Source organism: Heterodontus francisci, chromosome 25 (assembly GCF_036365525.1).
Source record: "Heterodontus francisci isolate sHetFra1 chromosome 25, sHetFra1.hap1, whole genome shotgun sequence".
In the NCBI taxonomy this organism is placed as follows: Eukaryota; Metazoa; Chordata; class Chondrichthyes; order Heterodontiformes; family Heterodontidae; genus Heterodontus; species Heterodontus francisci.
This window is the reverse complement of record NC_090395.1, coordinates 37,893,556-37,916,550: the sequence shown is the minus strand read 5'-3', so window position 1 is coordinate 37,916,550 and position 22,995 is coordinate 37,893,556. Positions and strand designations below refer to the sequence as shown.

General features: G+C 45.1%; 1 protein-coding gene across 5 annotated transcripts in view; it reads left to right on the top strand.

Moving 5' to 3' along the window:
• The first annotated feature begins 746 nt into the window (after window positions 1-746).
• The window catches only part of tmem183a (transmembrane protein 183A), a 36,873-nt gene continuing 14,624 nt past the window's right edge, over window positions 747-22,995 (top strand). The window contains exons 1-4 of one of the 5 annotated variants that reach the window (XM_068057115.1): window positions 747-952; window positions 4,239-4,328; window positions 10,066-10,230; window positions 11,943-12,099. In XM_068057115.1, the coding sequence (XP_067913216.1) occupies window positions 892-952; window positions 4,239-4,328; window positions 10,066-10,230; window positions 11,943-12,099 (473 nt within the window). In that variant the 5' untranslated portion in view covers window positions 747-891. Of the gene's footprint in view, window positions 953-1,006; window positions 1,138-1,166; window positions 1,447-4,238; window positions 4,329-10,065; window positions 10,231-11,942; window positions 12,100-22,995 lie in introns of those variants that run through there. The other 4 variants (XM_068057112.1, XM_068057113.1, XM_068057110.1 and 1 more) reach the window with 4 other exon arrangements.

Genomic DNA, 22,995 nt, shown 5'->3' with positions numbered 1-22,995 from the left:
CTGGAGTTTAGAAGAGTAAGAGGCGACTTGATTCAAACATATAAGATTTTGAGGGGTCTTGACAGGGTGGATGTGGAAAGGGTGTTTACTCTTGTGGGAGAATCTAGAACTAGGGGTCACTGTTTAAAAATAAGGGGTCATCCATTTAAGGCAGAGATGAGGGGAAATTTTTTCTCTCAGAGGGTGGTGAGTCTTTAGAACTCTCTTCCTCAAAAGACGGTGGAAGCAGAGTCTTTGAATATTTTGAAGGCAGAGGTAGATAGATTCTTGATAAGCACAGGGTGAAAGGTTATTGGGGGTAGGCAGGAATGTGGAGTTAAGGTTACAATCAGATCAACCATGATTTTATTGTATGGCGGAGCAGGCTCGAGGGGCCGAGTTGCCTACTCCTGCTCCTAATTTGTATGTTCGTATGTCATCCTTGGTGTCCTGGCCAATATTTTTTATTCAACCAATAACACTAAAACAGATTACCTGGTTAATGTCACGTTGCTGTTTGTGGGAGCTTGCTGTGCACAAATTGGCTGCCTTCTTTCCTAAATTACAACAGTAACTACACTTCAAAAGTACTTCATTGCATGTAAAGTGTTTTAGGACTTCCTATGGTCTTAAAACGCACAATATCAAAGCAGGTCTTTTCTCTTTCCTCCTGTCATTGTAAACCCTGAGCCTTTAAAGGGTGATTGTTGTGATGACGTCATGGAGCCCCACGCATGCGGCTTGCCTCTGGCGCGGGGCCTGACGGGAAGCCCAGTTCCAATATGGCTGAAGATCCCGGGGGAGTGCATTTCATTCATCCAATCACTTTCTCTCTTCTTTTTGTTTTTCCTGTCGATTCCGCAACATGGAAGAACTCTCGATAGCGTGTTTCGGTCTCGTGTTGTCGTCGCAATGCCAAAGAAAGGGAACAGAAAACGGCTGAAATTTCGGGGAAACATTTCTTCTGAAGCAGGTGAAAAAAGCAAGAGAATTGAACAAGCGTAGCCTAACCTGCTACCGGAAGACCCGCCCAATTTCGCGCTTTGATTGGTTCATCTTGTCTGTTGAGTTCGATGATTGGGCCAGGAAGCTCAAGCTGCTATCATAGTCATACAGCACAGAACAGGCCCTTCGACCCACTATGTTAGATGGCGCTAGGTTCGTCTATTCACTTTAAGTCCAGGCTAGATTTTGGTTCGATTGTTGAGAGTGGAGGGTTTTACGTTGCTTTCTGTGTGGGCCCGGGCAACAACCACATTCTGACCTAAAAAGCTGATTGGGAGGTGTTAACAGTCCGATCAGTTTGAGAACCGCAGAATTGTTCTAGCACAGGAGACCATTCGTGCTCTGCAGAGCTACTCTTTGGATTGAAGCTGCGCACCTGAAATCACCTGGTTGCAGTAATGTACAAATACTTCGTACAAAACGAACCGTTGAGGAGAGAGGCACGGTTTCACCTTCATAAAAGTAAAATACTGTGGATGTTGACAATCTGAAATAAAACAGAAAATGCTGAAATAGTCAGGCAGCAACTGTGGAAAGAAAGTATCTGTGGGGTGGAAGGTAGGAGGGATTAAATGGGATAAGGCAAAAGAGTGGTAATGGGACAAGTAAAGAAACAAAAGATGGGCCTAGAGGAACTGAAAACGACAAAAGCAGAATCGTTACCAGCAACTGCTATCTGAAAAAGGAATAGTGGTTATGTCCTACAATCTTCCACCCTATCACTGATCTTCCCTTTTGTTCTATCCTTGCACACCCACCCCCTTCCCTGCTTCGATCCTTGCTTAAAGCTTGTTGCATCTCTAACCTTTCCCAGTTCTGATGAAAGGCCATTGACCTGAAATATTAACTTTGTTCCTCTTGTCGTAGATGCTGCCTGACCTAAGTATTTGCAGCATTTTATGTTATTGCAGCTTCACCTTCCTTACATTAAGCAATTTGAGCTTGTCCAAAGCTTTGCTGCCCACATGCTAACTTGCACAAGTCCCATTCACGCATCACTTTGTGCTTGTTGACCTGCATTGGCTCCTGGTCCCACTGTACTTCAATATTAAATTTCTCATCTTTGTTTCAAATTCCTCCCTATCTCTATAATTTTCTCCAGCCCCACAACCCTCATGATGTTTCTGTGCTTCTCCAAATGTGACCTCTTGCAAATCCCCAGTTTTCATTGCTGCACCATTGTCGGCTGTGCCTTCGGCTGCCAAGGATCTCAGCTCTGGAATTCCCTCCTAAACTTCTGCTCCACTCTAACATTCTTTCCTTAAGATGCACCTTAAAACTCACCTTTGATCAGGTTTGTGGTCACTTGTCCTAATATCTCCTTATGAGGCACTGTACCAAATTTTGTCTGGTAACGCTTCTGTGAAAAACTTTGGGACTTGTTACTGCATTAAAGGTGCTGTATAAAATTTGGCACTTTGTATTTCGTTACCCAACCCAACACCATTTTTGTGTCATTCTAAGGTAGTGTAGTGTTGCAATCATGGATGTTTGTTCGTGAAGATTAATGACTCACTACTTCTCAATTATGCGACACAGATGAGATCAGTATTTTATTATTGACTTTTAGCATCAAGTTTACTTACGAATTTCTGAACTTTGCTGTCCAAAACCAGACCTAACTTTGAGCAGTTATTTGTCTTATCGTCTTAACTGGCATGATACTGCTGCTGTAGAGTTTATGTGATTCACATGTACTCTCTCTCAAAAATGTGCTTTATCTCCAAAGTGCAAAGGAACACCCCTCCTCTGCATTAGATATTTCTGTTTCTCTTATAAGCCATTCTTGTGTACATGAAGTGTGAATTATTGCCAAATCAAGGCAACTTTTGTGCTGTCTGCCCATATCTGCTAGGAATGAGGTTGGGCTTGTTTGATTTTATCAAGGAAGATTGCAGCGTATAAGGTTGCACTGAATTCATACCTGGATTCCAGAGATGGAAGAGAAGCATTGTTCTACTGCATCTTGTTCTGTGAATATTGTGCACCAGTGATTTTGGAACGCAGCTGCCAATTATGCACGCATCTAAATTTGCTTAGATTCTTAACTTTTTGCTTGCTGTACAAAGCAATACTGCTTTCTCATTCAGTGTTGGCCGAACGATGAGAAATGAGTATAACATTAAACTTTCCAGGAACAGTGCCTTCAACCCATATATGGCAGAACAGTTGTCAAACTTGTATCTTCTGTCATGCAAACATTAAATCATCCCAGATTGGCTCCACAGTCTATGTTGCCCATTAATAATGTATATTATATAAAAGTGAACTAGTTGTTGAGACACAAGTCAAGCTGTTCAAAGAGCAAAGTTCAAGTTTCTGCAGTACTGGTATTCCCTATTCTAACAATTCTTCGACATTCAGTTTGTTGTTTTAGGCTTTTTGTTGTGATGGAGATTCAACTTTAATAATTTAAAATTAAGTGATTTGGTGTTGATATCTGGCAGAATTCCAATTAATCTTTATAATGTGCATCAGCCTCATTGTTGAATTATGTTAGATGTGATCATCTAGAAGCAAATATCCACACATTTGATAGCTTTCAATATAACTTGGTCTTTTATCTTAATTAAACACTTCAGTATTAGTCATGTTTTAATTCTTTTTAGTAAAGGAATTGTGTGCATTCAGTTGGTAGGTGATTGAGACATTGTGAATAGATAGAGAGGATTGTTCATATTTACTTTAAAATGAATCTGTTCACTAGTATCTATTAAGAGAATGATGCTGATACTCTGGAAAATGGTTTGGAGGAGCTGCATAATTAATGATTGCTGAATTGTCAATGATGGACTGATTTAATAACTTCACGATAATTAAGTTCTTTTTCTTATGTTTAATCTCACCAAACTAGTTGTTGTTAATGATGCCTCTGATACTCGACACGTTTTTGTCCACCGTTATGAAAGGAATACCAATTTCACTGTCCTGTGTAAAATAGGTTTGGGAAGCCTGACCAATTCCTAGTGTTTGTATCAAGAAGAAGAAAGTAAGATGCAGACTGTAGGAAAGAACCATATATATGAAGATTTGAGAAAATGCAGTAGGATTCTTTTTCTTGACTTGCTCTTTTGTACGTTAGAAGAAAAATTTTTGTTTAGCTTCCACACGCTGTGTAGCAAACTCAGTTGAGAGCCTCCAATCACACTGACAAACTCACAATTGAATTGGCAGCAGATAGTGTTTGATTTCAATTTTTTATTTCACATTAGTTTGCTACAATTTAAAATGTTTAACCATTTGTTTTTTTCCAGTTACTGTGGCAGATTATGCCGATTCAGACCCAGCTATCGTGAAGACTGGTAGAGTAAAGAAAGCTGTAGCAAATGCAATTCAGAAAGAAGGTTGGTTTGTATGAATATTTTTCAAAATACTTTTTAAGATTTTATCCAGCTGTGAACTTCTCTTTGTGATAGCTTTAGGTTTCTAACTAAACATTCTGCTGCTAATGATTAAACTTCTATCTTGATCAATAACTTTATCCACTTGCAGTTTTTACAACTTAAACCAAGCAGGTTAGCTGCATGGTTGTTGACATTGATGCCTTTTATGCACTTACAGTTCAGGTTACACGTGCAAAAATGAACAAATAAGCTAGTCCTATACCGGTATAGAGAGAGGCCTTTTATCCCCTAAATTAATGAAATCCCTATTATTTAGTGTTCAGTTCTGTTGATGAATAGGAATGTCACAACCTAGAAAGAAGGAGCCTTCATTTATATAGCATCTTTCACAACCTCAAGGCGCTTCACTGCCGATGGAGCATTTTTGAAATGTCGTCACCCTGTTATGTAAGGAAACATGGCAGCCAAACTGCACACAACAAACGCCTACAAATAGCAATGTTGTTTGAGCAATAAATGTCGGCCAAAGCACTGGGAGAACTCCCTTTTCCTCTTAAAATAGTGCCGGGGATCTTTCAAGAGACAGCCAGGCCTCTGTTTAATAGCTCTCACAAAAGATGGCACCTCCAATAGTACAGCACTCAGTACTGCGCTGAAGTGTCAACCGAGATGATGGGCTCAAGCCTCCGGATTGGGCTTGAACCCAAAGTCTTCTGACTTGGGAGAAAGTGCTATAACTGAGCCATTGCTGTCTGATCTGCGTGGTTCCACTATTTGCTTACCGTTATTTCAAATTAATTCTATTGTACTTGAGTTGATTGCTTATGCCCTCGATTCACTACTCCATTCGGCTTAATGTTAAGATCAGGAACTCCTGACATGGGTGTGAGAATGCACCTGCTATTTATGGAACAGTGTGTTATAGAGTCATTTATGGCACAGAAGGAGGCCATTCTGCCCATTGCGTTCATGCCGGCTCTCCACGGAACAATCCAGTCAGTCCTACACCCCTGCTCGATCCCCGTAGCCCTGTAAATTTTTTCCTTCAAGAGGCCATACAATTTCCTCTGAAGTCTTAGATTGTCTCTGCTTCCACCACCTTGTGGCAGCAAGTTCCAGGTATTGGTGTACGAGAGTGCATCTTTGTAGTTTATCTAAATTAGCAACTGTAGATTTTATTTTGCTTGTTGAGCAGAGTGTGGAGTGGGCATCTTGATCTGGGAACAGCATAGGGCACTTTTGAGGTTTGTCGGCATAGGAGCGGATCTTGCCTATACCTAAGTGGTCTGATGTGTAGCTTCAGTTCTTGCTTTGTCCATACGCAGCCCGTAACCCAGTGATCTATGTATGCATAAAGGAAGGATTAAAGTAAACATAAAAGAACATAGAACAGTACAGCACAGTACAGGCCCTTCGGCCCACGATGTTGTGCCGAACCTTTAACCTACTCTAAGATCAAACTAACTACCTACCCTTCATTCTACTATCATCCATGTACCTATCCAAGAGTCGCTTAAATGCCCCTAATGTATCTGCTTCTACTACCACCGCTGGCAGTGCATTCCACGCACCCACCACTCTGTGTAAAGAACCTACCTCTGACATCTCCCCGAAACCTTCCTCCAATCACCTTAAAATTATGCCCCCTGGTGATAGCCCTTTCCACCCTGGGAAAAAGTCTCTGACAATCCACTCTATCTATGCCTCTCATCATCTTGTACCCCTCTATCAAGTCACCTCTCATCCTTCTTCGCTCCAAAGAGAAAAGCCCTAGCTCCCTCAATCTTTCTTGGTAGGACATGCCCTCCAGTCCAGGCAGCATCCTGGTAAATCTCCTCTGCACCCTCTCTAAAGCTTCCACATCCTTCCTATAATGAGGCAACCAGAACTGAACATAATATTCCAAGTGTGGTCGAACCAGGGCTTTATAGAGCTGCAGCATAACCTCGCGGCTCTTAAACTCGATCCCCCTGTTAATGAAAGCCAACACCATACGTCTTAACAACCCTATCAACTTGGGTGGCAACTTTGAGCGATCTATGGACATGGATCCCAAGATCCCTCTGTTCCTCCACACTACCAAGAATCCTGTCTTTAAGCCTGTATTCCACATTCAAATTCGACCTTCCAAAATGAATCACTTCACACATTTCCAGGTTGAACTCCATCTGCCACTTCTCAGCCCAGCTCTGCATCCTGTCAATGTCCTGTTGCAACCTACAACAGCCTTCCACACTATCCACAATTCCAGCAACCTTCGTGTCATCGGCAAACCTGCTAACCCAGCCTTCCACTTCCTCATCCAAGTCATTTATAAAAATCACAAAGAGCAGAGGTCCCAGAACAGATCCTTGCGGAACACCACTGGTCACCGAGCTCCATGCTGAATACTTTCCATCTGCTACCACCCTCTGACTTGTATGGGCCAGCCAATTTTGTATCCAGAAAGCCAACTTTCCCTGAATCCCATGCCTCCTTACTTTCTGAATGAGCCTACCATGGGGAACCTTATCAAACGCCTTGCTAAAATCCATATACACCACATCCACTGCTCTTCCTTCATCAATGTGTTTTGTCACATCTTCAAAGAATTCAATAAGGCTTGTGAGGCATGACCTGCCCCTCACAAAGCCATGCTTACTGTCTCTAATCAAACCATGCTTTTCCAAATAATCATAAATCCTGTCTCTCAGAATCCTCTCCAATAATTTGCCCACTACCGACGTAAGACTGACTGGTCTATAATTCCCAGGGTTATCCCTATTCCCTTTCTTGAGCAAGGGAACAACATTTGCCACCCTCCAATCATCCGGTACTACTCCAGTGGACAGTGAAGACGCAAAGATCATCGCCATAGGCGCAGCAATCTCTTCCCTCGCTTCCTGTAATATCCTTGGGTATATCCCGTCTGGCCCCGGGGACTTATCTGTCCTCATATCATTCAAAATTTCCAGCACATCCTCCTTCTTAACCTCAACCTGTTCGAGCATATCAGCCTGTTCCACACTGTCCTCACAAACGACCAGGTCCCTCTCTCTAGTGAATACTGAAGCAAAGTATTCATTTAGGACCTCCCCTACCTCCTCCGATTCCAGGCACAAGTTCCCTCCATTATCCCTGATCGGCCCTACCCTCACTCTGGCCATCCTCTTGTTCCTCACATAAGTGTAGAACACCTTGGGATTTTCCTTAATCCTACCCGCCAAGACTTTTTCATGTCCCCTTCTAGCTCTACTAAGTCCATTCTTCAGTTCCTTCCTGGCTACCGTGTAACCCTCTCGAGCCCTGTCTGATCCTTGCTTCCTCAACCTTAAGTAAGCTGCCTTCTTCCTCTTGACTAGCTGTTCCACATCTCTTGTCATCCAAGGTTCCTTCACCCGACCATCCCTTCCCTGCCTCATCGGGACAAACCTATCCAGCAGTCGCAGCAAGTGCTCCCTAAACAACCTCCACATTTCTGTCGTGCATTTCCCTGAGAACATCTGTTCCCAATTTATGCTCCCCAGTTTCTGCCTAATAGCATTGTAATTTCCCCTCCCCCAATTAAATATTTTCCCATCCCATCTGCTCCTGTCCCTCAGGGAGTTGTGATCACTATCACCGAAATGCTCTCCCACCGAGAGATCTGCCACCTGGCCTGGTTCATTGCCAAGCACCAAGTCCAACATAGTCTCCCCTCTAGTCGGCCTATCTACATATTAAGTCAGGAAACCTTCCTGGACGCACCTGACAAAAACTGCTCCATCCAAGCTATTTGCACTAAGGAGGTTCCAATCAATATTAGGGAAGTTGAAGTCACCCATGACAACAACCCTGTTACTTCTGCACCTTTCCAAAATCTGCCTCCCAATCTGTTCCTCCATGTCTCTGTTGCTATTGGGAGGTCTATAGAAAACTCCCAACAAAGTGACTGCTCCTTTCCTGTTTCTGACTTCCACCCATAATGACTCAGTAGACAAACCCTCCTCGACGACCTCCCTTTCTGCAGCTGTGATACTATCCCCGATTAACAATGCCACTCCCCCACCTCTTTTACCTCCCTCCCTATTCCTTTTGAAACATCTAAACCCCGGAACATCCAACATCCATTCCTGCCCCTGTGATATCCACGTCTCCGTAATGGCCACAACCTAGTCTCATAGCAAACCTAGTCTCATAGATCGCAGTTGCACAGTGATAGTGAACAGATTGTTTGAGGGAGGGGAGGCAGTGTTTTTCCATGTGTGATCCAAGAGCAGAGAGGTGTTCAATAAAATATTGTATGAACATAAAGTTAGACATCCTTGTAGATAACTTATCCTTACCTGGATAATCCCACAAGCATCTTGCCAGATATACGTCCTTCTAGTTAACTAAAACATAACTAGTACCCTTTCTGTGGATCCTAACCCAATGCCTCTTGGCCTCATCAATCATATTTTAGTTAAAATAAGATTGGATCTGAAACTGGTTCTATTTCATTGGAACATTTCAGGTGTTGGGTGGGGATATCGTGGATTAATTATGGCTACCATGCCTTTCAGTAAAGTGCTAATCTTAAATTTCCTTTGCTAAGCAGTCTTCATTACGAAGTAACAGTTGAAAGCTCTTGTCAGAGTCCAGTTTATGGTTATTGCTTTGGATTCACTTGCAGAACAGAGCTCCTAGATGCAATGACCAAAAGGTCCTCAGGACTTGTGCACCTTGATGCTGACTGCAAAAATGCTGTCTTGATCATTTATAAACCTCCTCATGAATTCCTGTATACATTTATGATGTAACTTTTATATGGATGTTCTAACCAAAGGTCACAGACCTGAAACGTTAACTCTGTTTCTCTCTCCACAGATGCTGCCAGACCTGCTGAGTATTTCCAACACTTTGTTTTTATTTCAGATTTCCAGGATCCACAGTATTTTGCTTTTATATGGAAGGGTTGTCTTACAAAGGAGTCATTTAGGGTTTCCTTTATATGGAGGGTTGGCTCTCTGGAGCTAAACCTGGCACTGAAATTTCCCTATGACCAAAGGAATTTTTAGTCTCTAGAATAAAGAAAGATTGGAAAACAAATGTGAAACAAAAGATTTATTTGCAGTGCTACATCAAGTCCAGCTGCTTTCTCACTGTAAAGTGAATATGTAAAACTTCAGTTAACTGAAACTATTCTTTACAGTGCACTATCATGCACAAATTTACAGGATTTATTTGAAATGTACCAGTAACTAGTTATTGTATAACATTGCAAATTAATTGGAGTTAGGATTTAAGTGCATGAAATCAGCCAATTCTGGATGATTTATAAAATTGGTATTTGGTTCCTGTATATAATCTGGTATCAAAATTCCTTGAGAAACTGTACACAAACCAATGCCCTTCTAATGATGTGTAATACCCTTAATTCATCATATACAGTGCTCCACCAGTGACAGTCCTGTAACTTCTTGAACTTGACACCTTTGGTGTATTTTCAAGATGCTCTTTCCGGGCTGAACCCAGGGTAAGAGAGAGGAACATCTAGCATTGTACAGCTGGGTGCTTTTCAGAGTTCAAATGGACATAACATGTAAATCTGACATATTGTCTTTACACATAACTGAAATTTTTGTGACGCCACCAGCTTTAGTAACTCACTTATGCATTATTGAACGTTTTTCATATGGAATATAATTTGTTACTGTAATCCCTTTGGGATTACAGGCCTGTGTAGTTTAATGAAGAACAAACACCAAACACTGATAATTTAGTCGTTTTATTTTAGCAAAGTTGCTGTGTGGCTTGGAAGCGTCTCGAGTCCCTGTAGCAGAAGACACTCTTTCCTGTGTTCCTGAGGATCATTTGGACTGTGACAGCAGTGATGAAGTTGATGTTGATGGCCACTCTGAGTTGAAGGTTTCTAGAAAAAAGAAAAGCAAAAGACAGCAAGGTAATTCACCCATAATGCAACAGAGCAGTTGTAAATGTGGCTGGAAATTTGCCCAGAAACACTCGATAGTGTCTTTTTCAAACAAAGTTAACTTTTTTACTTGTCTTGTGATTAAACACTGCATGCATACTATAATAAAAGCAAAATACTGCGGATGCTGGAAATCTGAAATAAAAACAAGAAATGCTGGAACCACTCAGCAGGTCTGGCAGCATCTGTGGAAAGAGAAGCAGAGTTAACGTTTTGGGTCAGTGACCCTTCTTCGGAACATTCATACTATATATTGCTTAATGGTTAGCTTGACTGCCCAAAACTATCCACTGCGCTATTGTGCACATTGTATAAATGTATTTACTTGGGTTTCCTCCTATCGAGCCAACCTCCTTCCCTCTGTGATTCTTGCAACACACTTGGAGTAAGCACAAGACAGTTTTTTTCATTCTTACATGGAATGTGGGTGTCCCTGGCAAGGCCAGCATTTGTTGTCCATCCCTAATTGCCCTTGACAACTGAATGGCTTGCTAGGCCATTTCAGAGGGCAGTTAAGAGTCAGCCACATTGCTGTGCGTCTGGTGTCACATGCAGGCCAGACCAGGTAAGGATGGCAGATTTCCTTCCTTAAAGGACACTAGTGCACCAGATGGGTTTTTTACGACAATCGATGATGATTTCATGGCACCATTATTGATACTAGCTTCCAATTCCAGATTTTATTAATTAATTGTATTTATTACTTAAATTTAAATTCCACCAAGTGCTGTGATGCGATTTGAATATATCTCCCCAGGGCATTAGCATGGGCTTCTTGATTACTGGTCCAGTGACAGTACCAGTACGCCACTGCCTCTGAGCATAGGGAACAGACTTTTCACACAGCATTGCTGATCAGTTTATGGAGTATAAGGGTGGCATCATGTTTCTCTCTCCCCCTTGAGCTACCTAACTAGTCCTGGAAATCCTCCTTATGTCTTCCAAAGTACATTTCATAGATAAACTGATTTTTACAGATAATCCCCTCTAACTCCATGATGACTACCTCCAGATTTTATAATTTAGGGGTCTGAAGACCAGGATAGCTTGTTTACCCAAAATATAGCAGACATCCATTCTATAATATGGTTAATTGATCCCTCGGCTTATATTTGTTACACATCACTAAACTTATACATTAATCACTCATGGTCGGCGTGTGAGTTGTATATTTCCTTGAACAGGCATTCCTTGCAGATAAGACATCTGGAGTGCAACATAATTAATTACCCCCTCGCTCACAGGCAGCTGCCTCTGTTTCCATTTCTCCTTTTATCTAGGAAGCCTGTTGCCCCATTGACCAGTTATGATATATACAGTTCAGTTTGATTGTTAACTCTTAATTCTGCAACATGTCCAACACCTCTAAATCCCAGCATTGTTATACAAAGGCTGATAGCTAGCAGTATAATTGTTTCTTGGCATTGGGAGGATATGAAAGATGCAACCACACAAACAGAGCTTGTGCATTTGTTACAATTATAGAATCCCAGTGTTGCATCAATGGAAATTCTCAAATGTTTTAATTTGTATCTGTCTCGTATTATAAATAACATATATGCGTCCTTCTGGCAAGAATATTTTGTAATATGCTGTAACCCTCCTTTTCCTATGACGTCATTAAATAGTGTGTTCCTAATTGCTGGAATAAGCTGGTGTTTTTTTTCCCCCTTCCCCAATAGAGAATGCAGAGGATTGTGGAGAACAGTACCCTATAGATATTTGGTTGTTTCTTGCATCTTACATACGACCTGAGGATGTTGCCAAGTTTGCTCTAATTTGTAAAAATGCCTGGACTGTTACCTGTACTGCTGCCTTTTGGACCAGGTTATACAGGAGGTAAGATTCTTTCATTACTTTCTGTTCTGTTAACTATTGCTAGCTGTAGAGACTGATTTCTGCCGTTATTAACAGTTCTCAAGGTTTACAGTGGCAGTAAAGGACATGAGGATGAGCTTTTCAGAAATGGAATTTGCATGCCATTTCTGAGCAACAAATGTATCCATTCAGAAAATGACTCATGAAACAATTGAAGTTGAATTTTCAAGTGTACTTACAAATTGTCTGCAGCTGTTCATATTTGAATATCAAGTACTTGGAATCATAACTGCAGCTACAGTAAACAGATGCCCAGTTCTGCCCCTCCACCACTTTCCTAGACCCCACGACAACCTCTGCTTCCAAGCTGAATGTCAAATTCTAATTGATGAGCCAAAATTTCTCTGAATTGCATATTGGCAATTGTGTTGTCTTCATCCCCCACCCAAACCCCTCTGCTCCCTTTAAAACCAGCTCCATCACTTTTATGGTTGCTCTCTCAGGTTGAGCTAATCAATGTGAAATCACAGTTCTGGTTCCTTCAATGCAAAGTTGAGTTTCAAATCTTGTATCCTATTCATCACGAAAGCCGTTTACTACCACCTCCACAACTTTGCCTGTCTCGGGTGCTTCCGTACCCACTGTCGCCAAAACCCCTTTGTCGCGTCTAGTCTCAATTTCTCTAACACTTTTTACTTGCTGCCCACCGCTCTCCACAAATTCCAACTCATCTGAATTCCATTAAGCACTAACTGCCACTTGACCATCACTCCTGTCCTTGCTGTCTTTCTGCTCCTTCAGCACCTAAAATTTAAAATCTTTCTATGATTTCATCCTACCCTACCTCTGCAGCCTTCTCTAGCCTTGCATGCCATTCAGTTGTTTAGACTTCAGTACATCGCTAATGCCTTTCTGTCCTCTACATTCAGTGGCAAAACCAGCTCTTAGCCCTACTCTTATTAATTTGTTTCCTAAACTCCTTTACCCCTCTGCTTCTCGCGATGATTTAAAAGCATTCAGAAAAGCTGGATTTTGATCAAGCCTTCAATCACCTTTCAATTTCCTCAAAAGTTCAGTATCTGTTCTTTTTCCTCTGGAATTTTATTTTTTTACAAAAAATTTTTAGCATTTTTTTTTACAATAAATGCAAGTTCTGTTGAGCTGAATAAAACTGCCTTAGTGGACGCTTACACCGTCTTAGAGGTGCAACCCCACACACGCTGGAGGTGTGGAAAACCATAGAATCATAGAAAAATTAAGGCACAGAAGGAGCCCATTCAGCCCATTGTGTCTGTGCCGGCAGAACAAACTAGCCACCCAATCTCATCCCACTTTCCAGCACCTGGTCCGTAGCCTTGCAGGTTACAGCACTTCAGGTGCATGTCCAGGTACCTTTTAAAAGAATTGAGGATTTCTCCTCCACCACCGTTCCTGGCAGTGAATTCCAGACACCCACCACCCTCTGGGTGAAAAAGTTTTTCCTCTTGTCCCCTCTAATTCTTCTACCAATCACCTTAGATCTGTTCCCCTGGTAATTGACCTCTCTGCTGGGGGAAACGGGTCCTTCCTGTCTACTTATCTAGGCCCCTCATAATTTTGTACACCTCAATTAAGTCACCCCTCAGTCTCCTCTGTTCTAAGGAAAACCATCCTAGCCGGTCCAATCTTTCCTCATAGCTGCAACTTTCAAGCCCTGGCAACATTCTTGTAAATCTCCTCTGTACTCCAGAGCATTTATGTACTTCCTGTAATGTGGTGACCAGAACTGTATACAATATTCCAGCTGTGGCCTAACCAGCGTTTTATATCTCTCAATATCAATTTCTCAATATCCTTCTGTTTATTGTGTATTCCCTTGCATTGTTTGCCTTCCCCAATTGTATTACCTCACGCTTCTCTGGATTGAATTCCATTTGCCACTTTTCCGCCCACTCAACCAAACCATTGATATCATCAGGGAGTCTACAGCTATCCTCTTCACTATCCACTAGACAGCCAATTTTTGTGTCATCAGCAAATTTCCCAATCATGCCTCCCACAATTAAGTCCAAATAATGTATACCACAAACAGCAAGGGACCCAACACTGAGCCCTGTGGAACACCACTGGAAACTGCTTTCCATTCACAAAAACATCCATCGACTACTACCCTTTGTTTCCTGTCACTGAGCAAATTTTGGATCCAACCTGCCACATTTCCCTGTATCCCATGGGCTTTCATTTTTCTGACCTGTCTGCCATGTGGGACCTTGTCAAATGCCTTACTAAATTCCATGTAGACCACATCCACTACACTACCCTCATCAATCCTCCTTGTTACTTCCTCAAAAAATCTCAATCAAGTTAGTAAGACATGAAATAAAAACAAGAAATGGTGGAACCACTCAGCAGGTCTGGCAACATCTGTGGAAAGAGAAGCAGAGTTAACGTTTCGGGTCAGTGACCCTTCTTCGGAACTAGCAAATATTAGAAATGTCAAAGGTTATAAGCAAGTGAGCCGGGGGTGGGGCAAGAGATAACAAAGGAGAAGGTGTAGATTGGACAAGGCCACATAGCTGACCAAGAGGTCATGGAACAAAGGCAAACAATATGTTAATGGTGTGTTGAAAGACAAAGCATTAGTACAGATAGGGTGTTAACGAACTGAGGATTGAACAGCAGCAAGTACAAACATGAAAAAAAAATAGTGGGTAAGCAAACTGAACAACCTACAATGAAATGAAATTAATAGAAGAAAAAAATTTGTAAAAAATGTAAAAAATAACTAAATAAAAGTAAAATGGGGGGCCCATCATGCTCTGAAATGATTGAACTCGATGTTCAGTCCGGCAGGCTGGAGTGAACCTAATCGGAAAATGAGATGCTGTTTTTCGAGCTTGCGTTGATGTTCAGTGTAACACTGCAGCAAGCCCAGGATAGAGATGGGGTGAGCAGGGGAGAGTGCTGAAATGGCAAGCAACCGGAAGCTCAGGGTCCTGCTTGCAGACTGAGCAGAGGTGTTCCGCAAAGCGGTCACCCAGTCTGCATTTGGTCTCCCCAATGTAGAGGAGGCCACATTGTGAGCAGCGAATACAGTATACATTGAAAGAAGTACAAGTAAATTGCTGCTTCACCTGAAAGGAGTGTTTGGGCCTGGGATAGTGAGGAGAGAGGAGGTAAATGGGCAGGTATTACATCTCCTGCGATTGCAGGGGAAGGTGCCATGGGACGGGGACGAGATGGTGGGGGTAATAGAGGAGTGGACCAGGGTGTCGCGGAGGGAACAATCCCTTCGGAATGCTGACAGGGGAAGGGAGGGGAAGATGTGTTTGGTAGTGGCATCACTCTGGAGGTGGCGTAAATGGCAGAGGATGATCCTTTGGATATGGAGGCTGATGGGGTGGAAAGTGAGGACAAGGGGAACCCTGTCATGGTTCTGGGAGGAAGGGGTGAGGGTAGAGGTGCGGGAAATGGGCCGGACACGGTTGAGGGCCCTGTCAACAACAGTGGGGGGGAATCCTCAGTTGAGGAAAAAGGAGGTCATATCAGTAGCACCGTCATGGAAGGTGGCATCATCAAAGCAGATGCGTCGGAGACGGAGAAACTGGGAGAATGGAATGGAGTCCTTAAAGGAGGTAGGGTGTGAAGAAGTGTAGTCCAGGTAGCTGTGGGAGTCGGTGGGCTTATAATGGATATTAGTAGACAACCTATCCCCAGAGATGGAGATAGAGAAGTCGAGGAAGGGAAGTGTCAGAGATGGACCATGTAAAGGTGAGAGAAGGGTGGAAATTGGAAGCAAAGTTGATAACGTTTTCCAGTTCGGGGCGGGAGCAGGAAACTGCACCGATACAGTCATCAGTGTACCGGAAAAAGAGTTGGGGGAGGGGGCCTGAGTAGGACTGGAACAAAGAATGCTCGACATATCCCACAAAAAGACAGGCATAACTAGGACCCATGCGGGTACCCATAGTGACACCTTTTACTTGAAGGAAGTGAGCGGAGTTGAAGGAGAAGTTGTTCAATGTGAGAACAAGTTCAGCCAGGCGGAGGAGGGTGATGGTGGATGGGGACTGGTTGGGCCTCTGTTCAAGGAATAAGCGGAGAGCTCTTAAACCATCCTGGTGGGGGATGGAGGTGTAGAGCGATTGGACGTCCAAAGTGAAGAGGAGGCGGTTGGGACCAGGAAACGGGAAATTGTCAAAATGACGTAGGGCATCAGAAGAGTCACGGATGTAGGTGGGAAGAGACTGGACCAGAGGAGAAAAGATAGAGTCAAGATAGGAAGAAATAAGGTCAGTGGGGCAGGAGCAGGCTGACACAATGGGTCTGCCGGGACAGTCCCCTTTGTGGATTTTGGGAAGGAGGTAGAAGCGGGCTGTCCGGGGTTGCGGGACTATGAGGTTGGAAGCTGTAGACAGAAGATCTCCAGAGGAGATTAGGTCAGTGACAGTCCTTTGGACAGTGGCTTGATGTTCGGTGGTGGGGTCATGGTCCAGAGGGAGGTAGGAAGAAGTGTCTGTGAGTTGGCGTTGAGCTTCTGCAAGGTAGAGGTCGGTACGCCATACAACGACAGCACCACCCTTGTCTGCAGGTTTGATGACCATGTCGGGGTTAGACCTGAGAGAACGGAGAGCCTCAAGTTCAGAGGGGGACAGGTTAGAGTGAGTGAGGGGGGCAGAGAAATTGAGATGACCAATGTGTCACCGACAGTTTTCAATGAAGAGATCAAGAGCGGGTAAGAGGCCAGGGGGAGGGGTCCAGGTAGAGGGAGAATGCTGGAGGCGGGTGAATGGGTCTGCTGGTCGGGAGGAGGACTCCTGGTCAAAGAAGTGAGCCCGGAGACGACGGAAGAAGAGCTCAACGTCATGCCGAGCGTGAAATTCATTGAGGTGGGGGCGTAAGGGGATAAAACTGAGACCTTTGCTGAGTACAGAACGTTCAGCATCAGAGAGGGGGTGGTCAGAGGGTATAGTGAATACACGGCAAGGGGTCAGATCTGAAGGGGTGGGGTCAGAGGGAAGTGAAGCGGAAGGAGGATCTGGAGGAGCATTCGTCCCCATCATTTGCTGGAGCTTGCGTTCCTTGACATCTGAAAGGAAGAAAAAAAGTTTTTTGTTAATGTGTCGGATGAAACGAAAGATGAAATGAAATTGCGGAGTAGAACAGCTTTGAGATAAGGTGAGGCGGTGTTGCTGGAGAGAGAGGTTCAGTGTGTGCATGTGGCGGCGCATAGCACTGAGTGTGGATCTCAGGATGCGGCGAGAGTAGCAGTCCAAGGAACGTTGTATTTCTCAGATACCTGTAATCCTGGGTGGATTCAAAACATGATGGGTGAAAATGCAGTTGGAATCCACGTGGAATAAGTTGGAGCCGGAGACAGTCACCGAGGAAGGACATGTGGCTGTATAAACGAGTTTTGGTAGACACTTTATCAACCACCAGGAGGGAAATAGAAAGCAATGAAGGTGAACAAGGTAAAAGAGACAAACGAAAATCCCGTCAGAGGGAAGAGCAGAACTTCTTCAAGGTAGGCATTCCTGGAAGAGAAGTGGCAGTGAATTAAACACTAAAATAAAAGCAAAATACTTTGGATGCTGGAAATCTGAAATAAAAACAAGAAATGCTGGAACCACTCAGCAGGTCTGGCAGCATCTGTGGAAAGACATGACCTTCCCTTAACAAATCCATGCTGACTATCCCTGATTAATCCATGCCTTTCTAAGTGGCAGTTTATCCTATCTCTCAGAATTGATTCTAATAATTTACCCATCACCGAAGTCAAACTGACCGGCTTATAATTATTTGGCCTATCCCTCGCACCCTTTTTAAACAATGGTACAATGTTCGCAGATCTGCAATCCTCTGGCAGTTCGCCCGTATCCAGTGAGGATTTGATGATCCTCAGCGCATCCGCTATTTCCTCCCTGGCTTCCTTTAACAACCTGGGTCGCAATCCATCCGGCCCTGGCGATTTATCCACTTTCAAGGATGTCAGACCTTTTCGTACTTCCTCTCTCATTATGCTTATCATATCTAATATTTCATACTACTCTTTTACTACAATATCTACATCATCCCTCTCTTTTGTGAAGACAGAGACAAAAGCCTCATTAATAACCCTGCCCACATCTTCTGCATCCACGCATAAGTTCCCTTATACATCTCTGATAGGTCCTACCCTTACCTTAGTTATCCTCTTGCTCTTAATGTACTGATAAAACATCTTGGGGTTTTCCTTGATTTTACCTGCCAATAATTTTTCATGTCCTCTCTTTGCTTTTCTAATTTCCTTTTTTACTTCACCCCTGCACTTTCTATACTCATCTAGGCTTTCTAAAGTACTAAGATTTTTGTGATCATCATAAGTTTTCTCTGCTTTATCTTACCCTGTATGTTTCTAGATAACCAGGGGATTCTAGATTTGGCCAAACCATCCTTTATCTTTGTGGGGACATGCCTACACTGTGCTTGTAGAATCTTGCTTTTGAATGCCTCCCACTGGTTTGCCACTGATTTTCCTTCAAGTAGCTGTATCCAGTCCACTTTCACCAGATCACCTCTCAGTTTCGTAAAATTTGCCTTCCCCCAATTTAGAACTTTTACTCCTGTTTTATCTTTGTCCTTTTCCGTGATTATGCTAAAACTAACTATTCTGGTCACCCACTGCTACTTCATCCACTTGCCCAGCTTCATTACCGAAGACTAAATCTAGAATTGCGCCCCCTGTCATTGGGCTTGTTATGTGCTGGTTAAAAAAGTTCTCTTGAATGCAATTCAAGAATTTTTGCCCTCTGTGCCCTGGACACAATATACCAGCTAACATTAGGGTAGTTGAAATCCCCAACTGTTATTGCCCTGTAGTTTTTGCACTCAGAAATTTGCCTACATATTCTTCTATCTCCCTCTCTCTATTTGGGGGTCTGTGTAGTACACTCCAAGTAGTGTGGCTGCCCCTTTTTTATTTCTGAGCTCAACCCATATGGCCTCATTTGATGATTCATTTGGCATTTCATCTCTCCTCACAGCTGTTTTTGATTCCTTAACCAATAATGCTACACCCCCTCCTTTTTTTTTATCCCCCTCTCTATCCCTCCTGAAAACTCTACATCCTGCCATTCTTGCCCCTCTTTAAGCCAAGTTTCTGTTATAGCAGGGAGGAGACACATCAGCACCAGTTCCATGATATGGAGCAGAGGGTACATAACCCATGTCAAAAAAAAATGCATGATTTAATTGTCATCATGAAGCCTCACTCTTCTTTCCCAAGAACAGCAAATGTTTTGCATTCCTTGTGAAGCTTGTATTTCTGATGCATGGAATGCTTTTTGTTGCTCCTCTTTGCGGGAATAATATTGCTGTGATTAGCGGACCAGAACTGAACATAGTACTACAAAGTAGGAGATGCTGTGCTGCAAATTGAGACCAAACTCTTTATGATCTTTTAACTTGTATATTTTTAACTATTCTTTTCAGGTTAAGTAATCAAATTTTGAATATTTAGTATTGTATATCTTTTACATCTTTTGATGTGCATATAAACTGGTCTGTTCTGTGCCAGATTGCTCTGAACTTCCCAGAACAGTGATTATGTTCTGTCTGCTTGCAGCTTTGAACTTAATAAAAATCTAGCACTCCAATTATACTTAATTCTGTACTGAGTGCTTGCAGTACAATCTCTATCCAGTTCTTTATTGAAGCATACCAGCTAAATTGTCTGATAGTTTACAACTGAATATGTTCATCCAGCTCAGACCAGGATTTTTGCTGTATAGGTTTATATCCGGGTAATCCAACATACAGCTGGCGGGCCTGTATCCGGTCCGCCAAAGATTTCCATCCGGCCCACGGATGTAAACTGTACCCGGGCCGTTCCTCATTCTCACCAGGGCTGCATGACTGAAGATGAGAAATTTCCCATTGTCAGACTGGCTTTTAAAAAAGATAGCAATTCAGTTACACAGCTGACAGTTGCTAACATCAGGAACAGTCGTTTCCGAACTTCACACAGACCCTGGGGTTTTCCGGCAGGTTCCAACTTGTTTTAAAAAGCCAGGTTGAAAATCCTGAGTCTGTCCAAAGTTGGGAAACCACTGTTCCCGATGTCAGCAACTGTCAGCTGTGAAACTGGAGATTGAGCTTTTTTATTTTAAAAAAACTGACCAAGCCTCTGCTGAGTGTTCCTGTTCTCTGAAACTGTCAAGGGCGAGGAGTGGGTCCGAGAGCGAGCGAGGAGGGGGTCCGAGAGCGAGCAAGGATTGGCGAAGGGGACAGGAGGGAGGGTCGGCGAAGGGGGCGAGAGGAGAGGGAGGGAGGGCGGGTCGGCGAAGGGGGCGAGAGGAGAGGGAGGAGAGGGCGGGTCGGCGAAGGGGGCGAAGGGGGCGAGAGGAGAGGGCGGGTCGGCGGAGAGGGCGGGTCGGCGAAGGGGGCGAGAGGAGAGGGCGGGTCGGCGAAGGGGGCGAGAGGAGAGGGTGGGCGGAGGGGGCCGGGAGGAGAGGGTGGGCGGAGGGGGCCGGGAGGAGAGGGTGGGCGGAGGGGGCGAGAGGGAGGGCGGGTCAGCGAAGGGGGCGAGAGGAGAGGGAGGGCGGGTCGGCGAAGGGGGCGAGAGGAGAGGGAGGGCGGTTCGGCGAAGGGGAGGAGAGGGTGGGCGGAGGGGGCGAGAGGAGAGGGTGGGCGGAGGGGACCGGGAGGAGAGGGTGGGCGGAGGGGGCGAGAGGGAGGGCGGGTCGGCGAAGGGGGCAAGAGGGAGGGCGGGTCAGCGAAGGGGGCGAGAGGAGAGGGAGGGCGGGTCGGCGAAGGGGGCGAGAGGAGAGGGAGGGCGGTTCGGCGAAGGGGAGGAGAGGGAGGGCGGGTCGGCGAAGGGGGCGAGAGGAGAGGGAGGGCGGTTCGGCGAAGGGGAGGAGAGGGTGGGCGGAGGGGGCGAGAGGAGAGGGTGGGCGGAGGGGGCCGGGAGGAGAGGGTGGGCGGAGGGGGCGAGAGGAGAGGGAGGAGAGGGTGGGCGGAGGGGGCCGAGAGGAGGGGGGGGGCAGAGGGGGCCGAGAGGGCCGAGAGGAGATGGGGGTGCGGGTCGGCCAAGGGGGTGAGAGGAGAGGGAAGGGCGGGTCGGCCAAGGGGGCGAGAGGAGAGGGAGGGCGGGTCGGCGAAGGGGAGGAGAGGGTGGGCGGAGGGGGCGAGAGGAGAGGGAGGAGAGGGTGGGCGGAGGGGGCGAGAGGAGAGGGAGGAGAGGGTGGGCGGAGGGGGCCGAGAGGGAGGAGAGGGTGGGCGGAGGGGGCCGAGAGGAGAGGGAGAGGGTGGGCGGAGGGGGCCGAGAGGAGAGGGGGGGGCAGAGGGGGCTGAGAGGAGAGGGGGGGGCGGGTCGGCCAAGGGGGCGAGAGGAGAGGGGGGGGGGCGAGAGGAGAGGGGGGGGGCGGGTCGGCGAAGGGGGCGAGAGGAGAGGGAAGGGCGGGTCGGCGAAGCGGGAGGGAGGAGAGGGCCGGCGAAGGGGACGAGAGGAGAGGGTCGGCGAAGGGGGCGAGAGTAGAGGGAGGAGAGGGTGGGCGGAGGGGGCCGAGAGGAGAGGGTGGGCGGAGGGGGGGAGAGGAGAGGGAGGATGGGGGCAAAGAGAGGGTGGGGGTGGGGAGAGAGAGAGAGCGGGGACGAAGGGAGGGAGAGAGAGAGACGTGAAGGAAGGAAGAGAGAGAGAGAGTGAGTGGGGGCGGAGGGAGAGGGAGAGATATGGGGCGAAGGGAGAGAGGGAGCGAAGGGGGAGGGAGAACGAGAGTGAGTGGGGGGGGGCAAATGGGGAGGAAGAGCAAGTGCGGCCAAAGTGGGGGGGAGGGAGGAAGGGGGAGAGAGAGGGGTATGGAAAGAGCAAGGGGGGGGAATGGGGTGACAACACAGAGGGGGGACACTGGGAGAGAGACAGAGAGGGAGGGAGAGTGATCAAGATCACTCCTGGCAGAATGACATCTTCGCGGAATTCTCCGCATTGCTACGTCAAGCATGCGACAAACATTGACTACTTGTGCAAGCGAAAAAAATGCTAAGTATCTCACTAAATCAGTATCCAACATAGTGAAGTGAAAGTAAGTCAATAAATTAGTCTTCTCATTTAAAGCTTCTTTAAAAATGTACATATGTTGTTTTGATTAATAGTAAGATAAATCTTTATGCCTTTATCATTCTGAAATTGTTTCACTGGCCCTCTATGTAAGACAGAAATTGTAATGTGCCCCTTCACGCACAAAGGTTGCACAACCCTGGTTTAAATGGTCTGCTGTGCTCAGTAATATTCTGAAGCTGCACGGCTCCCACTGATGGTCATAGCATGGGGTTGTTTCTTGCATTTTGCCCACTCAAAGCCAGTGCTTGATAAGGCTCCTGTGAAGCACCTTGGGACTTTTACATTAAAGGCACTATACAGAACAGTACAGCACAGTACAGGCCCTTCGGCCCACGATGTTGTGCCGACCCTTTAACCTACTCTAAGATCAAACTACCTACATACCCTTCATTCTACTATCATCCATGTACCTATCCAAGAGTCACTTAAATGTCCCTAATGTATCTGCTTCTACTATCACCGCTGGCAGTGCATTCTACGCACCCACCACTCTCTGTGTAAAGAACCTACCTCTGACATCTCCCCTAAACCTTCCTCCAATCACCTTAAAATTATGCCCCCTGGTGATAGCCCTTTCCGCCCTGGGAACAAGTCTTCTTATAAACTTGAGGTAAGCAAGCTAGCCTAACTATTTTTTTCAATGTAGAGTGGGCCAGAAATGTAAATGTTTGTCAGTAGTGGTGAGGGCTAATAAACCTATTCATCAACATTAACTATTAATTAGATTACTTCTACTTTTACACTTTTATCCCATTAAACATCGACTAGTCATTGACTGGTAGATTGTGTTTGATCGTCATTCGTTTCTGCTACCAGTTGAATTCAGTTTGATTGACTTG